This window comes from Pavona decussata, unplaced genomic scaffold (genome assembly GCF_977016875.1).
Source record: "Pavona decussata unplaced genomic scaffold, jaPavDecu1.1 SCAFFOLD_345, whole genome shotgun sequence".
NCBI lineage: Eukaryota > Metazoa > Cnidaria > Anthozoa > Scleractinia > Agariciidae > Pavona > Pavona decussata.
The window spans coordinates 105312-129585 of NW_028145730.1; the positions used below are offsets into that span (position 1 = coordinate 105312).

The 24274-nt window shown below is 37.1% G+C and overlaps 2 protein-coding genes across 7 annotated transcripts; one reads left to right on the plus strand and one right to left on the minus strand.

Moving 5' to 3' along the window:
• Positions 1–717: 717 nt before the first annotated feature.
• On the minus strand, positions 718–20434 carry LOC146453180 (adenosine receptor A1-like). 2 transcript variants are annotated; one of them, XM_085096931.1, is made up of 2 exons: positions 20351–20434; positions 718–2233 (listed from the first exon to the last, which is right to left on the minus strand). In XM_085096931.1, exon 2 carries the CDS (start codon positions 2197–2199, stop codon positions 1312–1314), a length of 888 nt encoding a protein of 295 aa, XP_084953057.1. In that variant the 5' UTR covers positions 2200–2233; positions 20351–20434; the 3' UTR covers positions 718–1311. The 2 variants fall into 2 exon arrangements, with proteins under 2 accessions (XP_084953057.1, XP_084953056.1); XM_085096930.1 differs by lacking the exon at positions 20351–20434 and adding an exon at positions 4262–4389.
• Positions 11806–24217, plus strand: LOC146453181 (melatonin receptor type 1C-like). Of its 5 annotated transcripts, none has more exons than XM_085096929.1 (4): positions 11806–12082; positions 16764–16868; positions 17646–17730; positions 22887–24217. In XM_085096929.1, the coding sequence occupies exon 4, from the start codon at positions 22913–22915 to the stop codon at positions 23804–23806; it is 894 nt and encodes a 297-aa protein (XP_084953055.1). In that variant the 5' UTR covers positions 11806–12082; positions 16764–16868; positions 17646–17730; positions 22887–22912; the 3' UTR covers positions 23807–24217. The 5 variants fall into 5 exon arrangements, with proteins under 5 accessions (XP_084953055.1, XP_084953053.1, XP_084953054.1 ...); XM_085096927.1 differs by having other exon boundaries at positions 16764–16860; positions 17646–20438; XM_085096928.1 differs by having other exon boundaries at positions 16764–16860.
• The last annotated feature ends 57 nt before the right edge of the window (positions 24218–24274 follow it).

The window sequence follows — 24274 nt, forward strand, 5'->3', positions numbered from 1 at the left end:
ACGTGAAAAGAGGTCAAAATCTGCCTACCCCTCCCCCCTCCTTTCCCAGGCTCACTTACTCAAAAATTAAATAAACGCCAACCGTAAACAAGTCTAAATAACAAAAGAGAACCGTTATGTTACTAGAAGCAAACAACTCTAGCAGCGATCGTTTTCCTTCACAAAACGGCAATTGCGATTAGAGCATTACAGTCTACGTCTTCGGAACTGAATACCAAATCAGAACTGTAACTTATTTACATATCTAGCATATATTCTGAGCTTGTATTGACTTAAGGACGGTGCCTACTAATACCGAAGTATTTTTGTCCGGTTTATGACTATGCGGAAAAAGCAGATCTTAGCAAGGGCTATTGGAATCCAAAAAGAAAATTGGGGGTAACCACGCATTTTTCAGAGATAATTAAACATTAATATCTCTAAAAAACGCCAAAATATAAAGCAATGTATGGGATTTTTTCCTAAATTGAAGCTTAGTTATCTCTGAAAAATGCATGGTTACCCCCAATTTTTTTTTGAGATACCAAAAGCATTTGGTAAGTTCGGCTTTCTCCGTATAGTTTTAAACCGCGCAAAAATATTCCTGTATTAGTAGGCACCACCCGTAGGAAACTCGAGTATCTCGAGATGCGCAGAACGTATGCGCAGTAACAATAGTAGGCACCGTCCTTAATGAGGATGTTGGTCCAAAGGACCAATAGCATTACTTTCAGCATTACTTTCAGCATATATCACATCTTAAATTTGACCATTCCAAACGATTTTTTTCTTTTACAATATAAAGATACATTGCCTTGGTACACTTTGAGAGACTAATGTCCAGGCGTGCATTGCTTTAGAATTATGACAGAAAAGAAAAACCGATTCGATTTTTCTTGCTAACAACTGGAATTATTCATCAATACTTGTACAATACGTTGTCAATGCCAAAATGTTTTAGGCTAGAAATCAAGTTTATGATAAAGAAGCTGATCGTTTCTGTAGCATTAGATGGGCGTAGAGTTAAAAAAAGGGTTTCTTGGATGATTGGTCAAATGGAAACTAAAGCAAATTGTAAACCAGATAGTTGTAAAAGCTGGTTATGGAAGAATGCTTAATAACATCAAAAGGTAATGTATAGACAGTATAAGGAATGATAGCATACCGTGCATGGAACATGCAGAGTCATTTTCCTTTCTCTTCTTTTTATAATTATTTGTTGGTTTCTTCTGTCATTCAGCGTACTTCTCGTTTATATTGTTGCTTTTTATGATTGCTTTTGATTCTGACGTTCTTTTTGCATACTCCGAAAATCTGTTGTAGTTAGTCTCTCTATACTTTCACTTCTTCAGTTTCTGCCAAGTTATTTAAAGGTCTCTCCTCAATCATGGGCGTTTCCTCAGCATAGTTATCCTTGCACAGTTTTTTACCCAGTGCTATTCTGAAGTCAGGCATTTGAAATACATAAATAACTGGATTTAAAAATGAATTGGCATAATGCAGTAACTTACAGGAAAACAGAACACTGTAGGGAAAGCAAGACTTACAAAAGAAATTGATTATGTTTAACAAATGAAATAGTAACCAAGTGACCACAAAAGTCAAGGTAATTGTTAAGAGCATTCTGGCTATCTTTTTGTCGCTCCTTGAGGAGTGATGCCGTGCCGGGCTGAAATAAAACTTAACCCTGATCCAAATACCTATGTATGACACGCACATTGAGAATAAGCAAGAGCTTAAACATGTCATCATTGCATAAAAGAACACTTCATAAGGAATCACGTGGTACTTGTAGAGTAGGTGAAGTACAGTGACGACGAATGCCAGGATCCAGACTGCGCCAATCATTAGCAGGCATTTGACATCAGTCAAGACCGCACGGTGACGGAGTGGCCAGCAAAACGCGTATAGACGCTCCAAACCAATTGCCGTGAGCGTGAAGACAGATGCAAATCCGGAAGCGATGTCCACGGCGGTGTAAATACTCTGATATGTAACGTTGTCCAAGTGATAGCACAAGAGAATTATGTACATAGGAACTGCGATTGCGCCCACGAGAAGGTCAGCGGCTGCTAAGTTGATCAGAAAGTAGCTCGAACGCATGTGCAGAAGCTTCTTGTAGCCGAAAAAGGCAATCACTGTAAGAATGTTACCTGTCATTATTAAGAAGGCAACTAGGCCAAATCCTACACTCCATCCAATAATTTCCACGGAACTCATCTTTATATAGCTGTATTAATCTATGGTATTCAATCTGCACAAAAAAGAAAAAAAAACAAAGAGAATGAGCAGGTGAGATACAAAACATTTGTATGAAAGGGGATAAGTTTACACCTTACTTCACGTAAATAGGGCGCGGAGAACGCGAACAAAATGGATTTTATGTCTTGACAAGCCAAAAACACGACTTTATAGCTAAAACGTGGAAAGCCATTTATACCAAGACTTTGCCTCTTATGGAAATCTTGCTAATCATCACAGTCTGAAAGACGCGACGGTTTTTTTTTTTTTTGTAGAAATAGAACTATTTCAATACCACTGAAGTACTTTTAATACTTAGTTCTTACATGTGGTTCCAATATATCTCCCAGGTTAGTGAGAAATCCTAGAATAAGAACCGTTATAATTAAATCAGTTGCTACCATCTGTCTCACACGATTAAATTGTACGCGTTCGTTTACTGTAATACGTTACGATGGCCGGAAGCGGTGATACATTTACGCGGCGAAAATCGATAAAAAGAATTATCAATGGGAAGCGAACTGATCAAAGTTTGAACATCTCACCTGTTCAAAAATTGTTTATGATATTGACCACCAAAGAAAAAAAGGTGGAACACTCAATTCGGCTTTCATTAGATTTTTTATCCCATGCATGGATGTGCTTCGTAACGGGCAACACGGGAAGTTAAAGAAAGGAAGTTAAAGGAAGTTGCGAAACTTGAAAATGAAACACTCATTTTAATTCGGCGTATAAAAAACAAAACAAAACAGGAAACAACAACAAGAAAGAAAGAAGGGACGAGAGAAAATAAATTCAAATAATGTCTTTTCTTACCTTTTTGTTATGGCTACATGATCAAAATTTACGCTGTCGTATTAAAAAAATTCATTTTTGGAAGATGCTGCTCTTGAAAAGTGTTAAGTCTACCTTGAAAATTGAAATAATGCAATTCTTACTCCTGTTCGTTAAAACCTCGGTTCAACACACTGAGCAAAGCAATCCAGGATGAATATTAAAATGCCACACTTACTGGCGAAATTAATAACAGTGTCAGTCTGATGCTTTACATGAAATAACTTACATTTCCTGGTCTTCGCCTCAAATCCCTCAGTTTTGGCTATTCATTTCCTTTTCTATTGGAAATTTCCGTATCATGTTTCTGTTTTTTGAAGTTTCAAACTGTAATATATTAAGTCCATTTAATTACAAATCCACATTGTTTACATCTGAATATGTCAGAACCGCTTGACAAGAGTTCATGACGTATAGCACTTTTAAGTTGATATAGGAAAATAATGCTTTGGATATTGGATTAAGTCCAGAATTTCACTGGCATTGACAGGTAATTTTTCTTTCGCTCATCTAAGTGAACCATGAAGAATGAAATAGAATAAAAACAAAAGTCTTGCATCGTATTCAGACTAAAGAAACCATATGTGCCTATATTTTGTATCGAAAATAAAAGAAATCGAAATGCATTTATTGTTTTTGATGTGTTTCAAGAAGCAGTGTTTTCTACTTTCTTAATACAGCCTTACTAGAATTTCCTCCATGGCTGACAAGTTAAATTTAAATATTCCAAATCCGAGTAAAGGAGACAGGTGACATTTATAAGTAGTACCTTTGGCAGCTCAGAAAATGTGCAGCTTTTTATAATCTTAAACCATGATACCTAGGCTAAAAGAGCTTTAAGGAATATAGATATGTGAACTGTTTCACTTTAATGGTCGTTTGTAGCGCTTTCATACGAGAATAAGTAAAAGACACTTTAAAAATTCATTTACGATGAGCTTGAAATACACATCGCATTTAAAAATATGAAAAACTTAACATTGGCCGATTAAAGTAGCACGTTGGCATAGCTGATTGAGAGGCAAAACAAAATTTAAAACTGAGACTAGTAACACGATTTTGTCGGTCCAAACTAGATCTTTATATTTATAAGACCCCGTTAATGAAGATATGTAACTTTAGTAGTATTACCTCTGTTACCTTATGGATAGATTATATTGGATTTAACACAAAAAGGTTTAAAGAAATAAACTTAGTTCATGATTACCTTAGAATATCCTCAAATGATATAAGAAAGTGATCAGTTCTTTTATGTGAAAGATCCCACTCTTTGAAAGGAGTGTACGTTTCCTTATGTTTTTCGCGCGACACAGCACGCCAAACAGCAGCCTTTTGTGAATTCGTGATTATATGCGGTTGCAGTATTTGGTGCCTTGAGTTATAAACATACATGCACCCCACTGGGACGAAAACGCGTTTCAGTACTCCTCGTGCTAGCTTTTTCTTCTGGTGTTACTAAAATTGGTTTCTTGTGTATTCCCTCGTGTCGTTTGAGAATAAATACATCCTTTGAATTGTTGCAAGAACACTTTAACAGCTTTGAGCCAAATACACTGTGAATTCACTGGTTTAGAAACACTTAAGCAGCAAACCCCCCTTCTGTTTCAAACAATGAAAAATATTCAATCGCAAAATTAGGAAGAGGTAAGAAATTAAATTTTACATAAAAAATTGTTTGCCACCTGCCGGTGCCTCAGGTAATTTTTCAAGGGTATTGTGGAAAAAAGATGCTGTTAACGTAAACAATCGGCCGATAATGATTTGTTATTCCCGAAAAGAAGTCAGTATAATATGATATCACCAGGAGCTACACGAAAATAGCGCGAGCTATATTGCATTCTCTTTTTATTTTAGCGTTGCGAATTAATGTCAGGCTTCATCAAAATTTTCCTTTTTCGTTGGTTACAGGAAAACGAAGTTGTATGATTATCTACTTTTTTTTTTCAAAATTTTTCTTCCATCTTGCCGAGGTGTGTTTTTCTTTGTAACATAAGTTTTTATGAGACGGAAATGCATAAATTTGCATGTTTCACTTCTATGAAAATATAGAAACAAGTGTCATGATTACGGGAATTAAAATGTTACACGGATGCTATTTTCTTTTCTTCTTCTTCTTCTTCTTAGTAGTGTATGTAGAATTATTTCTGGATGATTTTCACCCAACTTATTATAGTTTTAAATTAGTATTCTAAACAATTAGACTTTTCTTTTCTTTTGCATCATTATTAATTTGCATTCATGAAATCGAAAGGTCAATATCAGATACTCTTCCTTCGAGTCGGAAATTTTTAAGACGTTTCAAGTTTGTAAAGATTCGAAAGTAATTTCTCTTTGTCCTCGATGTAATTTGGTGCCATCTCGACCAAACCTCGATGTATAAAAAATTCCTTCCTTCCCTTGTGGTGTCTACAACAACTTTGGCGTTGTTTCAGATGGCTAAAATTGATATTAAAACCAGCTCGCTATCCAGTGTAATCACCTAAACAGGCGAAGGTCATGTACCGTCAAGATGAGGAGGAAAATAAGACATCAACAAGAATCAAACGCTGGTTATTACTCGGGCCGTAAGGCGGCACGAGTTAAGTTTTCCGTCGCGTCATCAAATTCTTTTTTTCAATTTGTTCAAGAAGGAAACCGTTTTGTCAACAAACTTCTTGAATTTGTGCCCTAGAGCTCACAGAGCTTTGTTTGGTTAAATCATGTTTCATATCGTTGATACATCTGAGTAAAAGAATTTGAGCTTATATTGATAAGTTGATATTAGAGTGTTTATGTCAGTGTATGCTAAATATAGCAAATTTAAAAATTGTCAATTGTACACAAATTTTTATCCATCGTCGACAAATGCTTCCCCAAGAACCACCCATTAAACAAGAGCTTCAACAGACACACACTAAAACTCAGCTACTCATGCATGCCAAACATGAAAACCATCATCGTATCACATAACAAACAGATACTCTCAAATGTAGCAACGACCCCAAACCAAAATCATGACCCGAGCTGCAACTGCAGGAAGAAAGCAGAACTGATGCCCACTTGATGGTAAATGCCTCTAAGCGAACGTGGCCCGGCCTACCAAACGATGGTAACGACGGTAACAACAACAGAATCGTACGTGGGACTGGCATCAAACTTTAAAGAACGATAACGAAACCGCAACACATTCTTCCGAAACGCCAACAGACGAAATGCAACGGAACTATCTGAACATATATGGACCCTGAAGGACGCAAGCAAAACTGATTTCGCATTAAATGGAAAGTACTCAAAAAGTGCAAACCCTACAATAACACTAACAAGAAATGTAACCTATGCCTTCACGAAAAGTTTATTTTAATCTGTGGAAAAGATCTTTGTAGCCTGAACAAACGCAATGAATTACCAAGTTCATACCCCCATAGAAATAGATATGTACTCAAAACCTCTCGAATAACGTAAAGTAACCGTTTGACATCATAGCACGTAAATTGTATCACGCCACGTGCATTAGTATTTTATCGCCCAGCAAACGCTTGTTTTAAATCACCAGGTCGAATGATTTCACAAATCCATGCCCTCATATAAATAGATATGTACCAAAAACCTCTTGTATAATGTAACGTAACCGTTTGTATCATGGCACGTGAATTTTATCACAGCACGTGGAATTGTATTTTATCGCCTAGCCGCTGCTTGTTTTACATCGCCAGTTTTTGATTACTTTATATAGCCAGCTTTTGTCGTTGAAGTTGCCTGATGATTGAGGTCATCTCCTGACCATGCGAAACAGAGCTGTAGCAATAAAACGATGAATCACTTCTGAAGCCTGAACTATGTTTCCTGAGTGTATATCTCTATATCTATCGATTTGGGGGAGTTGGCGATGCTGGAAGTTATCACTGCTAAAAGATCGTAGGCTTACGCACCACACAGTCAATAGAGCTAATGTCATCTTACAAAGTGTTTAAATCAGCGGACTCTTAGAAGTGGTAAAAATGTATGACCACAAAACCCTGAAATCGCAAAGCAATTAATAAATGCCGCAGTTTGAAAATGTAAACAAAGGGACAAAATGTAAATTGAAGCAAACACATGCAGTACAACTGCGCCAAACACAACACACGATTCCTTCTAAATACTGTCTGTCGTAGAGGATGACGATCAGATATCACCAACAATTTTTATTTGATAAATTTTAATATATTTTAGCCCACTTTGTCTGAGTAACATTTTCATAATTACTAAGAATGGGTTAAATATTGAACTTTGGCATCAATTTAAACATGGACGTCCTGGATATTGTAAACATATCACCCAAATTTTAATCTTCCTGCGGAAGTCGCTGAAGGCCTTATAATAATGGCGCGAAAAACTGAAAGCATAATCAATTTATTGTATGTATGAGCTTTTTTTTTCAATAATGACCGAGCGACGTTTCCTCGCCACCTTGATCTGTGTATAGGTTAACTTCAGAAATGCCTTTTCCGTTGATGCTACAATGAATATATAATTTGCTGCCACGACTGCGGGGTACATTTCGTTTTGGCACGATTTTCCAATCTTCATTTTTGACCCTGGGTACAAATTAAGAGCAAATACATTAAGACATCTTTGACATGCCAAACATTTTCTTTTGCAAACACATAGACATAGCAACTTCCATAAATCGGGCTATTAGTTTGTCTTCGCTGCTAAAGTACTATCCGTATCCTTCTGAGCTCTGTCTCCGACATATGGTAGCTAAGTATGCTTTGCCAAGGCCTTCTGTACGCTTAGAAAACTTTGTTTCTTCTCCCGTATTTTCTTTTCAACTATTTGACGATAAACATCTTAAGTGGAGCGAAAATATTCCCGAAACAACGCTGCGTCCCAAAAGCGGGGATTTCAACTTGAAAATGATTGACAGCGTTTTCTGTGGTGATATATTACCTGCGGTTATATATTATATATATCACCACATTATGGTGCAAACTAGTTTCCCACTTTTTCTAGATTGTTAAAGATTCAAAAATGGGAGCAAGTTAACTCCAATGTGACAAAGAACAAATTCGTATTTTTTTATTAGTATGTTCTATTTGTTTGGGAGTGCATTTAACTACGAGGGTAAAGATCTAAACAGGTGACGGTATTCTCTCAGACACGCAATAAGAACACAAAGCTGACTCAAATAAAGGCGACTTTAAAAAACCTATAATTAGCATATCCTAAATGTAAACATACTGACATTATATATAAAACATCGCAACCTCATAATGTGGATTTCCTTATGAAGGAGAATTTCTTTGCTTTAACTGAGGAACCTCAGACCACCGAGTGAGGTGAGTTTTGTGAAGGGCATTTGCTTCTTATCTTGCTGAAAGACTCCATACGGAAGGAAATCCTAGAAATGTAAAATTCGTTCCAAAAATTGAACGATTGCTCAGCTTACTATCGCCCACCTACTATTTTCGAATGGTTCGCAGACTTCGAATCCGGAGCAAATACGATGTGATTCTCACAACCAAACTATGATATTGTAGGTTATATATTTATCACCTCTACTCGATTCAAAATTAGAGCATTGTTCGTTGACAGGCGACAAACAAAGAGAAATCTAAGCTTTAAATCATTTCGCGAATACCAGCGGGAAATGTAAAAACGTTAGCGTGACGGACTTATTCTAAACTGGCCATGTAACAAACTATTCGACATTAAAACAAAACCAGTACTGAAGGCTTTCATTTGCAGCCAAAAATACCGAAAAGACTATTATTAGTAATATTTGATCCCGAAAACCGAACGAAACGCGACAAAATAACCTTTATTAGTATGAATAGGTAGTGAAATACATAAACAAATGAAGCCATGTTTGTTCAGAACTTTGCAACCAATAGTTTTCTTATTCTTCGGATCGCGTTTTTGCTAGGTTAAGTAACGGAAATGTCAGTGCCTTTTTTGGTGATGGAGGAGGGCATATTTCTATCGAATATTCCAATATAAGACAAACTTGAATATGCCCCCCCCCCCCCCCCCCAATACCACCACCACCACCACTCCCCCCCGCTTCCATCAACGCACGCTAAGGCTCCTAACATATTTCAATACGGCCCACAATGTAAAGCTGGGTGAATAAACTGAATCCAAGCGTTTCTTTTTTTTAATGTCTTAGATTCAGTTATATTAAGACAATAAACATAAAGTTTTGCCTTGGGCATGTTTAAAAATCTATATACATAGAAGCTCACGTTCTTGAGTTTAGCACCTTGAATAATTGTTTTGTTGCATAATTTAAGGAATACGGTGGATTGAACTAGCAAACATATTGACCAAGATCATCATGATTGCCATGTAAAACTCCATTACGCATTATTAGTAAGAAGACATTCAAAGCACCACAAGGAATACTTTTGCACAAATGGGCACACTGGCCTGGGACACTTACGTCTAGAGTGTCTGTGCTAAACTTTGAAGGCAAATTGGCCTCCCACAATCCAGTATTCGCCCTAAATAAATCATACGCCATCGTAAAAGGATATCCATCTCTTATGGATTGAGTATTGGAAAGTACAAATGCTGCTCAGTAGGTTATGAGTGGGAATTAGAAGTAACTGAGCTATTTATAAGCATGAGGTGGCAAAGTTGACGGCTCGAAAGCTTCAGTTTGAATTGCCACAGCTAGGATGCCACCTACCGACGGAAAAGGAAATTTTTTTTTTTGCACAGGTCAACAAATAACACAACAAGAATATAGGCTGAATGGACCTCTTCAGAAATGTGGCAGCATTTGTCATATCACCTCAATATGTATGAAGTAACTAAAGAAAAAAACAAAAATAAAAACAAACTCAATGACAAAAATACAACGACTACAACAACCAAACAGGTCAATGTTTTATGGTGGATGTCCTTTAACGTTTTGATTATAATTAAATCATTCTTCTCTCAGTAGTTGATAGCAGCTACCGCGAATTTTCAGTTACGAAAAAAAATGTATTTCATTTTTCTCGAAAAGTTATCATGTAAGGTAACGGGCCAAGATATTGATCACATAACACTGAAATATAATAAGTATACGGTTAATAAAAAATATCTGCACTGTGGCTGTTTCGCTACTTCAGTAGGATTAAGAGGAAATGCATTGGGACATGCCAGGCCATTTCATTAATTACCGGTCATAACTGGGCTGCTGCTTCTCATTTTCTTTCACTTTCTCATTAGTTTTGTGTCTAATCAACTACCAGTAGTAACGGAAGGTGCCCAATAGACCGCACTGCCTCTACATCTAATAGTGGATGAATCATGAAAAGCGAAGTTATTTTTTTTCAAGGATGACACTTTAAGAAAATAGGTTTCAGTCGCTTTATATGAGGTTCAACCAATTTCTTTTGAGTCTTAAGTGATATTAATAAAAACTGTTCGATACTGCTAACATCTTTATTAAGTAGACAGTAAAAGTTCGCAGGTGACAAGCGAATATATTTCAAGAAAAATAATTGATGTTTTTCAGTCTAAAGTTATGTAAATAGGGACCTTTCGATGCTGCTAACATTATTTCCAAGTAGTTCAATGCAACCTAGACATTTCGCGTTCTTAGTAATTTCTGTCCTTTTTTGGAAGAACGCAAGTAAAATAATAGCAATTTCAAATTTTATTAACAAATGATTTTAATTCATAGGAAATATTTCACGGTTGGAAAATTTCTTCTTTTAAACTTAAGGAACAAACCCAAAAATAAATCTGAACAAAAAGAATTTCGGACTGAAGAATTTTCTGCAGCTGAAGTAAGTTAACAACACCCAACATATAATCACAATAGTTATTGGGTGACTGTTAGAAAGAGAACGTACTGGTTTCTGTAAAAGGCGATTTTGCTGGTACAGTTTTGATTTTTATTGTGATTTTTTTTTTTTTTTGCTTAACTTCGAAAATGTTCAGAAGCATAATTATCCACCGCTGTTTTTCATCCTATTGATAAACATATTCATAAGAAATTAGGACCAAACTGTTCTGATGTTTTCTGCACGATTAATAACGGCCTGCACCTTTAAATCCCTTTTGTCAAGATATGCCGGCAAACAGATCGCCCTTTAGTTACCACTCCGCAGTTAAACGTGAGACTTACATCAATATTGCAATTATAATTACTTCATGTATGTCAGAAAAGCTTTCCGACTGGTCATCTTGTCATAAAAATGTTGAAAATCAGTAGAAACACGTTGGTCACCAGACTATGGTTGATTAATAGTTATCATAGGCTGTAGACTTTTCCTGAAGTTTTATCATTTAGGGACAAAAGTTTCCTGTGAAGCTGAATGACAATTTTCAATGCCTCGTAATGACAGGTGTCCTTCCGAAGCCCTCATTTGTCACAACGTAATAACAAAAACCCACATCAGATGAAACTAATAAATATTTTATGGAAATCATGACTTGAAGATAAATATCTTAGGCAAACATTAATCACACGTTCTACCGTTCTTCGTATAAATCTACTTTATATCACAGATCTAGCTGAGAAAAGGTTATCACCTTAGACAAACGGATTTCAGTTCAAACCAGAATCATTCAATTTCCAATTTTGCCAACGATCTCCCCTTAGTCGTATTAATAATTTTTGGTAAAGTTATGTTCCGTCAACTTTGCGAATAAAATTTAAAATTGTTCTGATTAATCGTAGGGAAGAATTATCCCAGCAGGAAAGACTTCCTGGCGAATTGCAATTTGTAAATTTTGTATTTTTAAACGCCTCGGTGAAAGGATAGGAAGATAAAATGTAAGTTCCGCTTTGGACAATCTGTTTACAAAAAGGCTTTCGCCCTTTTATTTCTTTGCCTCCATTGCAGTTTGATGTAAGCGCTGACACCTATTGTCGATCATTCAAGGAAAGATTTGCTGTCATAAGCAGACGGTAAAGATAGTAGATAAACCGCAGTCAAATACTAACGTGCTTCAAATCTGGTGACATTGAATGAAGCTAACCGTGTGAGAGTCCGAAGCTGCCTCTTCAGAATTTTGTCTAAGTCTGTTTCTTACGGTCGTTTCCCAAGGCAATATGTCTCTTTTCGCGGTGAGTGTTTTCCGTATTTCTTTAACATGTCGACTAAACATTTATAATGGCATAAAACCAACAAACCGGTCCTCTGTCAGATAGAATGCTTTCCAATCATGCCTTAACTAATACAATGTGTAGTCATCACAACTGTCGTCATGGATTACTTTTTTATGTTTTTACTTTCTTAGCAGACTCGATAACTTGAGACCCTAGTCGTTTTTGACAAAAAAAAAAAGAAAAAGAAAGAAAAATTCAAAACTACATAACTTTGTAAGATGTGCGTTTACTTTGAAATTTCAATCAAACTGCACAGAAAAAAGCTGCGCAGCGGTAAACTATCGCATTCGTAATTATTTTGAGAGAAGGTGAAATATTTCGTCTATTCGTGTCTATTTTCAGGTTTGAATGTCAGTGTGATGGGTATTTGGTTAGAATGATTTCAGAAGTCATTGATGTGTATTTATAGATATTTAAAGAAAAAAGGTTTAGAGAAACAGGCAAAGAATAAGAAAGAAATTCCTAAAAACGTTTATATAATTCGGTGCAGAAATTCAAGGTTATTCATGTTCATGTCACTGGCTCAATCAAGTTGTTATGGGCAAACCGCTTGATTTTTACACCATATAATGCATTCCTGAAATGATAACAAGAGGAAACATCACAAAGGCCTTTTGGTCAGTCAAATGTTATTAGCTAGGAGCCGATTCATTGTTGCGGGTAGTAGATACTGCTATATTACTAGGTATTTAATCAAAGGCTCCTGTGAGCCAACTCGTGAATGGAAAGTGATGAGTGGTAGCCGTAATGCGGTATTCGCATCAAACTTCGCTACAAGGATCCGCGGACGCCATGCGGGAATGAAGGGTGACCTGAAAGGTATTTTGTCGGCATTGTGTTTGGTTGGCCCATGAACCGAAATATAAATCGTATTTAACAAGAAAGCCATAAAGGCTTAATAAGCGGCCTCACTGTAAGTCCGCATCAGTACGCCGCTTAGATTTTTTAGCCGTGAGAGTCGCCATATTTGCTGAAAGTTTACGGGCCATGGGGAGTGACCGATGAAATGACCGAGCGAGCGACATTTCCACATATCTCGATAACTGGTTACTGCACATGCGCGCATTCACAAGTAAAAACGTAACGGGAAATAGCATTTCCTTTCTTTGATATAGACTTTTCAAAATTACGCCAAACAGAAAAATACGGCCTCCTGTTTTTAAAGTAACTAGAAAAATGAAATACTCATCATGTCACTAGCCTCCCACGCAGTCGTTTTTTGTGTGGGGAGGAGGTAATACGAGTCCCCTTAAAACGAGTGCGTGGGAGGCTATCATGTCACCTGCATGGGAGAAAGAGAAGTCTCTGACAGGAATCGAACCCATGACCTTCCGACATCGATCGCGTGCTCTAACCAATAGAAACCTTCAGATCTATACTGAAATTTTCCAGTTTTTGCGTGCGCACTTCCCCTTGTTTATTGTTATTTATGTGTGTGCGTGTGTGTGTCTATGTTAATGTAGGGTATTTGCAAATTTTTCCCGCTTGGCTTAGCCACTTAGCTCGATCACAGGGAGCAGAGGAGTTATGCTAGAAATGTCAACAAAAAAACGTCTTACCTCTTAAAATTGCATTCTTGTATTTCTTTGCGTAGTTAAAACCTCATTTGCGAACCAAATATATGCATTCATTTGCGATCGAATGCGGTCGATCGTTTCGAACCGCCATTATTTGAAAAGTGTCGACCGCTGTTTATTTGGCCAACTGACTGTGGGCGGCAAAGATGTCACATGAGTAAGAAAAGAGGCAAGGAATGAAACAGATTTCGGTCGAATTTTCGTTTCCCAATAACTCGCTACATATTCAACAAATTAGCCCCAGTATCTGCTTGCGGTATTGCATTTACGTTATCTTTAAGCTACCTAAACCATTATGATGAAAAGATTCATTAAACGGGCCTTTTACAATCGCTCATTTCGCGTTGAAAAATTGGCTTTTCGTGGGATGTGCACCGCAACATACTGGTGGCGCAAATACGTCATATAAGGTGTCATGCACATGACCGGAAGCCATTTAAATGGGTTTATTGTTGTGGGCATGCGCACAGCAAGCGTCTTCTGTGAAAACGTCACTTCCGCCACCAGTGTGCTGCGGTTCACATCCGACGAGTCACGTGGTTCTATGTTGCTCCCCTTGTCATTTTTTCCTTCTCGGCACTTCGTGCCTCGTTCGGAAAGCTTCGCTTTCCGATAATTATTCGTTGGATTTCGTCCAACTGAATACACGGTCCCAATAAACAGCGGTCGATACTTTTCAAAATAATGGCGGTTCGAAACGATCGATCGCATTCGATCGCAAATGAATGCATATATTTGGTTCGCAAATGAGGTTTTAACTACGCAAAGAAATACAAGAATGCAATTTTAAGAGGTAAGACGTTTTTTTATTGACATTTCTAGCATAACTCCTCTGCTCCCTGTGGCTCGATTAGCTTGCTATTTCTAAGTGGCTGTGCTCTCTTCCTTAGTAATTTTTCTTTCTTGCATTTATGTAAACACTGTATAATTTCTGGGCACGAATAAAGATTGTTGTTGTTGTTGTTGTCTATGACGGCGGTGTCAACAAGAACGCCACAAAACTGCAGGATATTTTAGTATACTGTATTTCTTTCCGGTCCTCTGCAAAACAGCGACGAGAAATGACTAAATCTTAAGTTTTATGGAGAACGTGCACAAGCGCACACAACGTTGAATCTTTAATTTTCTTTCGTAGCTCCTATCAATCTCAGTGACCAATTCAGTTCCTAGCTGAACGTCTTTTTCAATGGCCGGGCACAAGGCCTTGGAACACGCACCGATTCTTAAATTTGCGATATTCGCAAAGAACTGTTTTACCTCAGAAACATATTTAAAGGAGATAATGTAAAATTTGGCAAAATTCTCGGAAAGCGTGGTCCAAATTGTTAACAAAGGAGAAGAAAGACTTGCGGATGACTCGAAGGAACAGTTGTTTGGGTTTTTGGAAAAAGCCTTCTCAAACTCATTAATAATTCATGCAGTCAAAAGCCAATAAATGACCTCCATTTCGGTCAGGTGGATGAATCTTGATACCCCAATGAAACACCAGATGAAACACCACCAGGTTTTCATCTGAGATGAAACATGTTTTTCATCTGAGATCAAACATTTGCATTTTAATGAGATTAATTTCTTATTGTTTCATTTGAGAAGACATGTCAAAAACTCGGGCTTCGTGCTTTATCACGGGTTCCAAATACCTCGAAACAGATGAAAGCACTCGGCCTGCGGCCTCGTGCTTTCATCTGTTTCTCGGTATTTGGAACCCGTGATAAAGCACTCGCCCTCGTTTTTGACATATTACTTGAAAATTGAAAGATGGAAGAACTTGCCAGTGCCAACGTGTCAAAGACTAACAAAGCTGAATCGAGAAGCGATGGAAGTAGAAGAATGATAATCTTCCATTTCTTGGTATAATCTGATCGCAGGGTCGTCTGGTCAAAGACGCTGAACTTCAAAATCTAGATGAGGTATCATGTCTTCATCAAACTTCAGCAAATGAAGGAATTAAAAGGTGTGAGGCGAGAGGGCATTTTTTTTCCAGCAAGTTCTACAAGTAGTGTATAAAAAGTTAAACATTTTAAAAATCCAAAATTTCAAATCAAATTAGCCTTGCGTCCCTAATGATGCTAACAATCCAGTGTACGCGTTGCATAGTTTTTTTGCCAGAACAAGAGATGCCCCTGAACGCACCAATAGTTTTTGTTTTGCTGCATTAAAGGATAGGCCAAAGCGTTAATTGCTCAAAGGGACATCTTTCTTGATTCATAACTGTTAATGAACAAGATTGTGCTAATTGTCCTACTGAGCAAAATTGTATTGGAGTGCTGTTTTTTGTTGCTGTTGTTGTTGTGGATGTTCGTCGGATTCAAAGAGGATGCAACCTCAAGTGTTAATGAATGCGATTTTTTGCTCGTTCGAAATATCTTCCTTGTCTTTACTTTGTTTCACGCATCGCAACTTTCTTCGCGCCGCTCCTCACTCGTGATCTGAACGCCTGGAGCGGGCTTAAGCCCCAGTAAAGTGCATATTCTTCTCACTGTTATCCGGCCATACATTTCTTAGGATATAATTAGGGAGAATTTGTTTGGAGATCAAGACAATTTATCTTTGGTGATCATTTGCTTCATTCTCAAGACTTGCAAGTTTGATCAATTATGAAAAATTAGATTCTTATTACTATTGGACCTTAAAGTACACTGTTTCCCGCAATCAAAGCGTGCGCATCCGTTAAACGCCGCTCGTAGTACTTTTAATTAATGTTTGGCCATAATTTTATCAGTAATGTCTGAGAAGTAAAATCTGTTCGTACTAATGTCCTTACATTGAAATACAGTCCGCTTTTCCGTTAATTAAAAGCTCGTCGCGTTCTTATTTTATGTAAGTTTTTTAGATTCGTATTCTAGGAATGACAAAACTTTGCCTTCATTTTGTGTCTTGAAAGTCCCCAGACAACGAAACACCTTCTCCATATTTGGTTTAACATCCCGTTTATTTTTGCGTCTAATATTTTACTTCCTGCAAAAAATATTAACATATAAGAATTTGCATGACGCCAGCTGCTCGACCGTATTCTAAAATAATAACGGTGGAAATTATGATTTTGATGTCTTCTCTTATAGCTCCTTCACATCCAAGGATTCTAGCCGTGAAGGGGACACGTTGAAGTGTACCGAGTTTGGAGGGAATTCACAAACGTATTATCCTTATTCACAACAGGTAAATTGGTAAGAGATACTGAGTAAATTCATCTTGTCTAAAGTAAGCCATGATAAAAACATCCCAGGATGCTTTAAACTAGACTCAGAAAATCTTTGCCAGTTGCAATTTTATCTCGGGAATATCATATGTCCGCTGCTGTCCAGTGGTGATTCACTGATTGGCCGTTATTAGCACTGGTTGGAAGAAATGGCTTCCGTGGATTTGAGTTTGCGCGTCTTGAGAAGCAAATCCAGTAGTGGATGTTAAACCGTTTGAAACACTCTACAGTAATAATTGGCTGCGTAAACTAAGTTAACAATGACTGTTTCGACGTTATGAAACAATAAAAAGCGAAAATAGCGAATCGCGAAACTTTTTTATATCTATGAAACGAAAATAGCGAAAAAAGTGAATTGCGAAAACTAAATTAAAAATAAAGGACAAAAGCTATAAACGAAACGCGGTCTTTGAAAGGCGAAAAACCTTTAACGAGTAATTATTTCGACCTGCTTATAAATCTTCATACATGGGAAAAACAGATATGAATAATTATTAAACAAGTGGCAATTAGCTGAGAATGTTTCTTGCGTGTTCCGAAGGTTCTTTGTTTCTTGTTTTTTATTCCCTTGTGAACAATGACATGCCGCTGAACTAAGGCTTTTTTGACACAAAAAAGCAGCCAATAGATCCGAAAATTAAAGGCTTGAAAATTAAGGCTGACAGTTGTTAGAACGTGCTGCATTTTGTATCGAGTGTATTCTTGAAAATTAGTGATAAGAAAGCTGATAATTATCTTGTTGCAGGCCTGCCGTTTATGGAGAAACGAAAGGAATTCTGGCGTACAATTGAAATAAACTGTGAAGAGAAAGGACTCGCCAGCTTTTAAGGGTAATATCTTCTTTACTTTCACCCGCTATATTGCGTTAGCGCCATCTTTCTTTCGCTTCCGACATTCTGAGCGCTTGCCATAGCCTGGGTAGTCAGCAACAAGCCAAAAATGAACAACAAGGCTTAAACATGCGTCACATTGATACGTAATGGGCATTAATCGCTTTACTTACCAAAATACGCTAGCTGCCCTTTCGCTAGTCAGCAATCTTCGTTCAAATTAAACGGTTGTTTTTATTCGTCGAAGTACTCATTACTCTCGTAGATAATTTAAATTAGTATATACCAGCTCAGCGCCCTTGGCGTTTTACGCAATCTGATTGGTCCGCTATCTCTATCCCATTCAGCATTGTTCACCTGCTAGGAGGTGAATAATGCCTTTGCTCGTGTTTCTGTCGGACAAATCACTAAAATTCACGAAGATGATACTCTAGAACAAGTACCCAGAGCGAACCACTATCTTTTACAAGCTTTTGTAAGAAATATTCCACTGTTTTCCGAGAGAAATTAGCTATTTTGTGATCGATTGTTAAATATAAACGAACTAAAAGAATCCGTATCGAGGTTTAACGAGTAGCTGAGATTGTCTTCATCCGTATTCTATCATTTCCCAGGACAATTAAACCTAAAACGTCTCTTAAATACTGTTAAGTACGAGATTAAAGTATCCAAATTCAATAAATACCTGAGAAAGGTTTGCTTCAGGAACATGACGGTGGGTGAACTCGAAGAAGAAGAAATGTTAGCAAACACAACTGAGTCATAAATCAAACTTACTGAACGCCTGTTTCGTTCAGTGTCAATGAAAGCACCACTTTTATATTAACGGCCATGTGTACAGTAAAGATTGATGTATACATCTGCTTCGCTTATTGGTCGGGAAGTCATATACATACATTGTTCTTATTAGTAGACTCAAAGTACTGGATATTAATGTTTCCTTTTTGAACAACGTGAAACGGACACATATATTCTCTGTGTTTAAACAGTTAACACGAGCATCTTTCATTCATTTTTCTTTCCTTTTATCACACAGTTCTAATCATTAGTCTTGCTCTTTATGACACATTTCATTTCCTTTTCTGTTTATCTTGAGTTTTCTCGTTAAACACTTCCCTTTAAAGCACTTATTGTGTTTTCCTTTTGAGGCCAATTTTTTTGGGTATAATTTAAACAAGAGAAATTAAAACTAAATTTAGGGCAAACAGAATATAAGGTTCTCAAGATATGTCGAAATTTAGTACAACAAGCTATAGTGTTGAATCTTCAGCAGGTCGACGTCATTGAAGTCTTCAAAAAAAGTCACTGAAAAATTACCCTAAACTCTCATTATATTCACTCGGAAGAATATGGAATGCAATTGGATCTTAAAATTCAATAATAATATAATAAACTAAAGATACTTGAATATCTCATCACATTGGGTCAGTTCACTTTTTAACCGAGATGTGTCAAATCTCTTACTGTTACCAGAACAGTTTGAGTTAACCATCAATGATAACAAATTCACGCGTGTGACTTGACTTACATTGATTCTAAAGCTATTCAATTACCAATTGAAATTTTATAAAATACCCTTGGGCCTTGGTCATTTCTGTCTTGATGCATGAACGAAATGGTTATTAATCATAACGTTTCATGGACAACGGAGACCATTTATTAAGAAAAAAAAGGCCTATAATATTTTTACAGTTTTTACAGCTCTATTTCTGCACAAAAACTCCATCATTTTCGCTATAAGATGGATGCTTCAAAGAAAAAGTGAAACCGTGGTATTCCCATACTTGCATCTCTCACCAACCCCTAAGTTTCTTATAGCTTACGTCTTTCACACAAGAGAATATAGTAAAGTCTTGCCTTTTGTACGAAAATAATGAAATTAAAATCATTTTTTAGAAGAATTTAGGAATGTGGGAAACGTCACTTATTCAGAAATTGTACGCCAAATATTTAATATGTTTAAACAAACCGCATCCCCCGGCGTCCCCCTCCCCCAATCCCTGAAAAATGGTCAGGAAGGATACGAAACAAACATGTCGGCTTTTGTTATTCAAAAATGATCTTTACATTGTGCGAATGTCGACTATGGAATCTTTTGAGATATCAAAATGTATCAAAGTATCGCTGTATCACGAAACTATTAAAAAGACATTTTGACTGATCTTCAGACCAGCTCCCAATTGCATAAATTTATATAGGTTGTTTAACTTGCTTGCGGCCGTTAATTTGTGGTTTACCATGTGCTAAATCACAACACCTTTCATTTAGGTATCAGTGTTTTTCGTTAACTAAAGACAAGACTGAATATGCGAATGGAGATAAGTGGACGTGACTCGAGCTAACAAAAGAAAGTTGACAACAGCGTGTCTGCGTTAAATCATTTCTCAAACTCCATGATTGAATTTTATTGTTAACGAGCTTTTAGCTTCTGTCAGTTCCATCCTCAAACAAAAGCAAAAGCCAATCTTAAGTAAACCAAGCGTCAATTAAGGTTTTCCTGTATCTGAATTTACGTCTGATTAATACAAACTTTAAAATGTTTCAAAGGTGAAACTGTTTACCTAGTTCTTCTTAGTAATAAATTTTCAAATGTCGGTGGGTGCTTAAAATGTATACTTACGTGATATCTTTAAGTTGAGTAGTATACTGTATGCAGATCGAGGAAAACTGAGCGCTGGTGAAAACATGTCAAGGGGAAAGAAACTTCAGTAAGTGATTTTGTTCGTATTTGTTTCCAAGGCACCAGAGGGTAAAGGAAACTATGACAAGTGTGATTAACATTCAGAAGTAAAGATCGAGCCGCTTCGATTTGTTTCCATCATGAAATGATACGTTCTGCCGAAATAAAACTTAGTAACCATGTTTCGTTAGGAAAAAAATAACTCTGATCTGTTGTGAGAAGGCTGATGGTATAACGTTCAAGATATTTTCAACTACATTTGAAGAGGTATACATATAAACAAAGATGACGCCATTAATGGTCTGAAAGCGATAGATTACCCCTTGGGCGCAAAAATAGCGAGCTTTAGCGCAGTTTAGCACTCAGAGCTGCTGTCCGCTTTGTATACAGTTGAAAACGCCACTCGGTCATAGCTATATTTTCAAAGGTGGTTCCAAAGACTTGTCGAAAAGATATTACCATATGCTCTTGGAGACTAAACAAACACGCGCCTGAATGGGTAAAAATTTAATTTATTCAATTTTTCCAATGAATACCGTTTTCAAAAATGAGATGAACGTGACTGGATAACAATTGAAATCATTTCACAGAGCAGTTAACATGGCAACTTAACTTTATATTTGCGCCTGTTTGGCACTTTCAGATTACTTTTGGATTTATTCAAGACTTTTGATGGCTGACCACATAATAGCAACATATCTTGGATCAGGATGGTTTCTCATTAAATTTAAATTGCATCAGCAGGCATGATCATTAAATAAAATTTTAAAACGAGCCTTAAAATTACAGTAATGGTAAAAATGGACATTTTTATATTAATTTAATTCAACATTACACCCCAGTTCAGGATTTCACTGTCTTGCAAATTTCTTGTCGGCGTTGTTATGACAATTAAAAGCCCTATTATAGTTAGAAATTAAAACAAGAAATGTGCCCGTGTGCACGTACGAGTAATTAACACAAACAATTTGAGATCCTTTTAAGTGGTTTTTAGCACTCAGACCACCAAGATTATAATTGAACACCCGCAGACGTTGATTTGTCATTCAAACTATTCAGTTGGATTGAAATAGCGAGAGAAAGGGATTCCCTTGATAGAGCAAGGATAAAAGTAGGTTATTTTGTTAATTACGATCATATTTTTATCCTTTACGTTTATTGTATTCCTTCCTATTTATTGAACTATCGTAGTAGGTTTTAAAGAATAATACTTTTATTCACTAAAAGCTGTAGGGACTAAATTGTCTTGCATACAAAACAGCTTCATTTGTTGTTCTAAGGCCGAATTGTGCTAAAGCGATACTGGTTCAAAGTCAACGAACAAGGCTTGTTTGATAATATAGTTTACAACTTTTGTAAGTAATTTACAAATCAGTTAACAGATGTTGTGATTTCACTGATGTGGCGCATAATCATCAAGGCAGTTTGCTTCAGAGTAAAGTAAACAGTACTAAGAAATCAAAATATTTAATGCCCTTAGAAATTGCTCGACAAATACTTATTGTGTACGTCCTTTGATTTGTCATATGTTACCGATTAAGGGGCCCGTTCCTCGAAAGTCCCGGTAACTTACCGGGCCCGATAAGTGTCTTTGGTGATAAATTTTTCTTAACGGAAGCCAATTTTTGATAGCTTTGAATACTAAATTTTAAAATCTTATAATTCTATGAAAACATTGGCCAAGTACCATGCCTATAATCACTGTGTTATCGGCGAAAATCATTTTAAAATATACTTATCGGGCCCGGTAAGTTACTGGGACTTTCGAGAAACGGGCCCCAGGAAGGAAAGCTTATTACTAGATTGTATGTACTTGTTTAGAGAACATGAATCCCGAAAGAGGAACCAAAAATTTCGTTTAAGTTCAGGTTTGTCCAAGACATACAGACCCAAAAAGACAGGATTTGTAACAACAGGATCACGATCCGGTACAAATGATGGAAGACACTGCATGTTATTGGTAAACAGATCTCATTAGGGGGACCAGCTTTAGCCAGCTGAGAGAGGGGAGATTCAGATTGGCGATCGGTTCCATTGGTACAAATGGTTAAGACTTAAGTGGATTAATAAAACCATTGGCTAACTGCATCTGATTAGGGCTCATTAGAGTGACTTACAATACATTCATGTCTTACCTGGCTAAGAAAAGGGTGATAAATTGAAGGTTTGCATGTGACGTCATGGCGGCCATGTCTGTGGACAGGAACAATAAGATTTTTCTCCTCTAGGAGTTAACTGCTACTTTTGTGCCAGCTATGTGAGCAAATTTTCTTTTTTTTTTAGTCCACCAACATGGTGGAAATGCAAATCACCTATTTTTTTCGATTGATACCGCAGGTACAAATAATAAAATCCGTACTCGATTTGCTAATGGAACGCGTTTAGCAAGATGAGGCAGGGGTGAATCCACTTGTCGATTCGCGCAAATCCCCTAAACAGTATTTCATAATCGTTAACCTCTTTTGTTTTGCTTCAGATTGTCAGCAAAACACCTTAACTACAATGAATAACTCCTCCACGCCACAAAAAGGAGGCCAACCAGCGCCATTCATGAAGTTTACAGAATTAATGGCTTGGAGTTGCGCGTTTGGATTTGTCGATGTTGTCATCCTTGCTGGAAATGTCCTCACACTCATTGTCTTCTACAGAAACAAGAAGCTGTTGCGCATGCGTGCTAACTACTTCCTGATAAACTTAGCAATTGCCGACATGTTGGTTGGTATATTTGCGATTCCCATGTATCTCTACCACTTGGTTGCTGCCTGGCATAAAGGAAACAGCGTTTGGCTGCAGCATAGTTTTCAAATATCCAAAGTGGTCGACATTTTTGTCGGCTGCGCTTCAATATTTACACTCACAGTTATCGCACTGGAGCGAGCCTTTTCAGTCTGTTTGCCTCATGTCCATCGTCACATTAAAGAGAAAGTGTATTACATGCTTCTTGGAGTAATCTGGTTCCTGTCCATTCTGGTTTCTTGTTTGAGGTTCCTCTATGAAGAGAAACTTCTGTCGCTGGTATTTTTCTTCTATTTTATGTTGGTGTTCTTTGCCTTCGCGCTGTCAATCACCTGTGTTTCTTATGTGGTGATTTGGTATCGAATGAAGTTTCGTTTTGCCAGAAGAGACAGCAAAAAACGGTCAACAGAGCAGGACAAACGACTTGCCGTGATGCTGTTTACAGTCACTATAATATTTGTGCTCACGTGGCTGCCATTCCAGATCATAAACATCGTAACTTTTTTCTGCAAGCCGTGTCAAAATATGCCAAACGAGGTGGCCTATTTCACCAAATTTTTGCATTACGGAAACTCGTGTGTTAACCCCATTATTTATTCGTTTCTGGTTCCCGAGTTTAGGAAAACACTGTTTAATATTTTCCATAAATTAAGAGCGTAGAGACGTTGCTAAACTAGGAACTCTTCACTGTAAAGTTTCAGTTAATTATTGAGGGCCTCAGAAAAACCAAAGAAAGGTTCGCCCGCCGCCAGAGAAATGACTTTGGCCCTCTAAGATGTCCGTTAACCTTTTTGAATTTCAAAGCGGCGTTTTATCTTTTTTCTTTCCGGTGTAGGTTGTGCTGTCTAGGATCAACATTTCACCACTTCCTGGTTTTGCAATGGACATAAATTATGTAGAGATTCTAGACAGCGTTGTTGAATAGCAGTCATAGATTAATGTATCATTTCGAAATATGAGCGCGTGTGACTAACCTAAGAACTAAAAACTGTAGGTGCTCCTTTACGTGAAAATTATAAAGCAAAAAAACTATGTCTCGAATAAGAAACAATTAAAGTGGGATATGCTTAAGGTTTGGCTGCTTTGTGTTTCCCTTTCGTTTTTTTTAACCCGTTCTTAATCCAAAGC

What these genes read in the sequence shown, in the direction of transcription:
- LOC146453180 (XM_085096931.1), bottom strand. Translation starts at nt 2,199, where the DNA reads ATGAGTTCCGTGGAAATTATTGGATGGAGTGTAGGATTTGGCCTAGTT.
- LOC146453181 (XM_085096929.1), top strand. Translation starts at nt 22,913, where the DNA reads ATGAATAACTCCTCCACGCCACAAAAAGGAGGCCAACCAGCGCCATTC.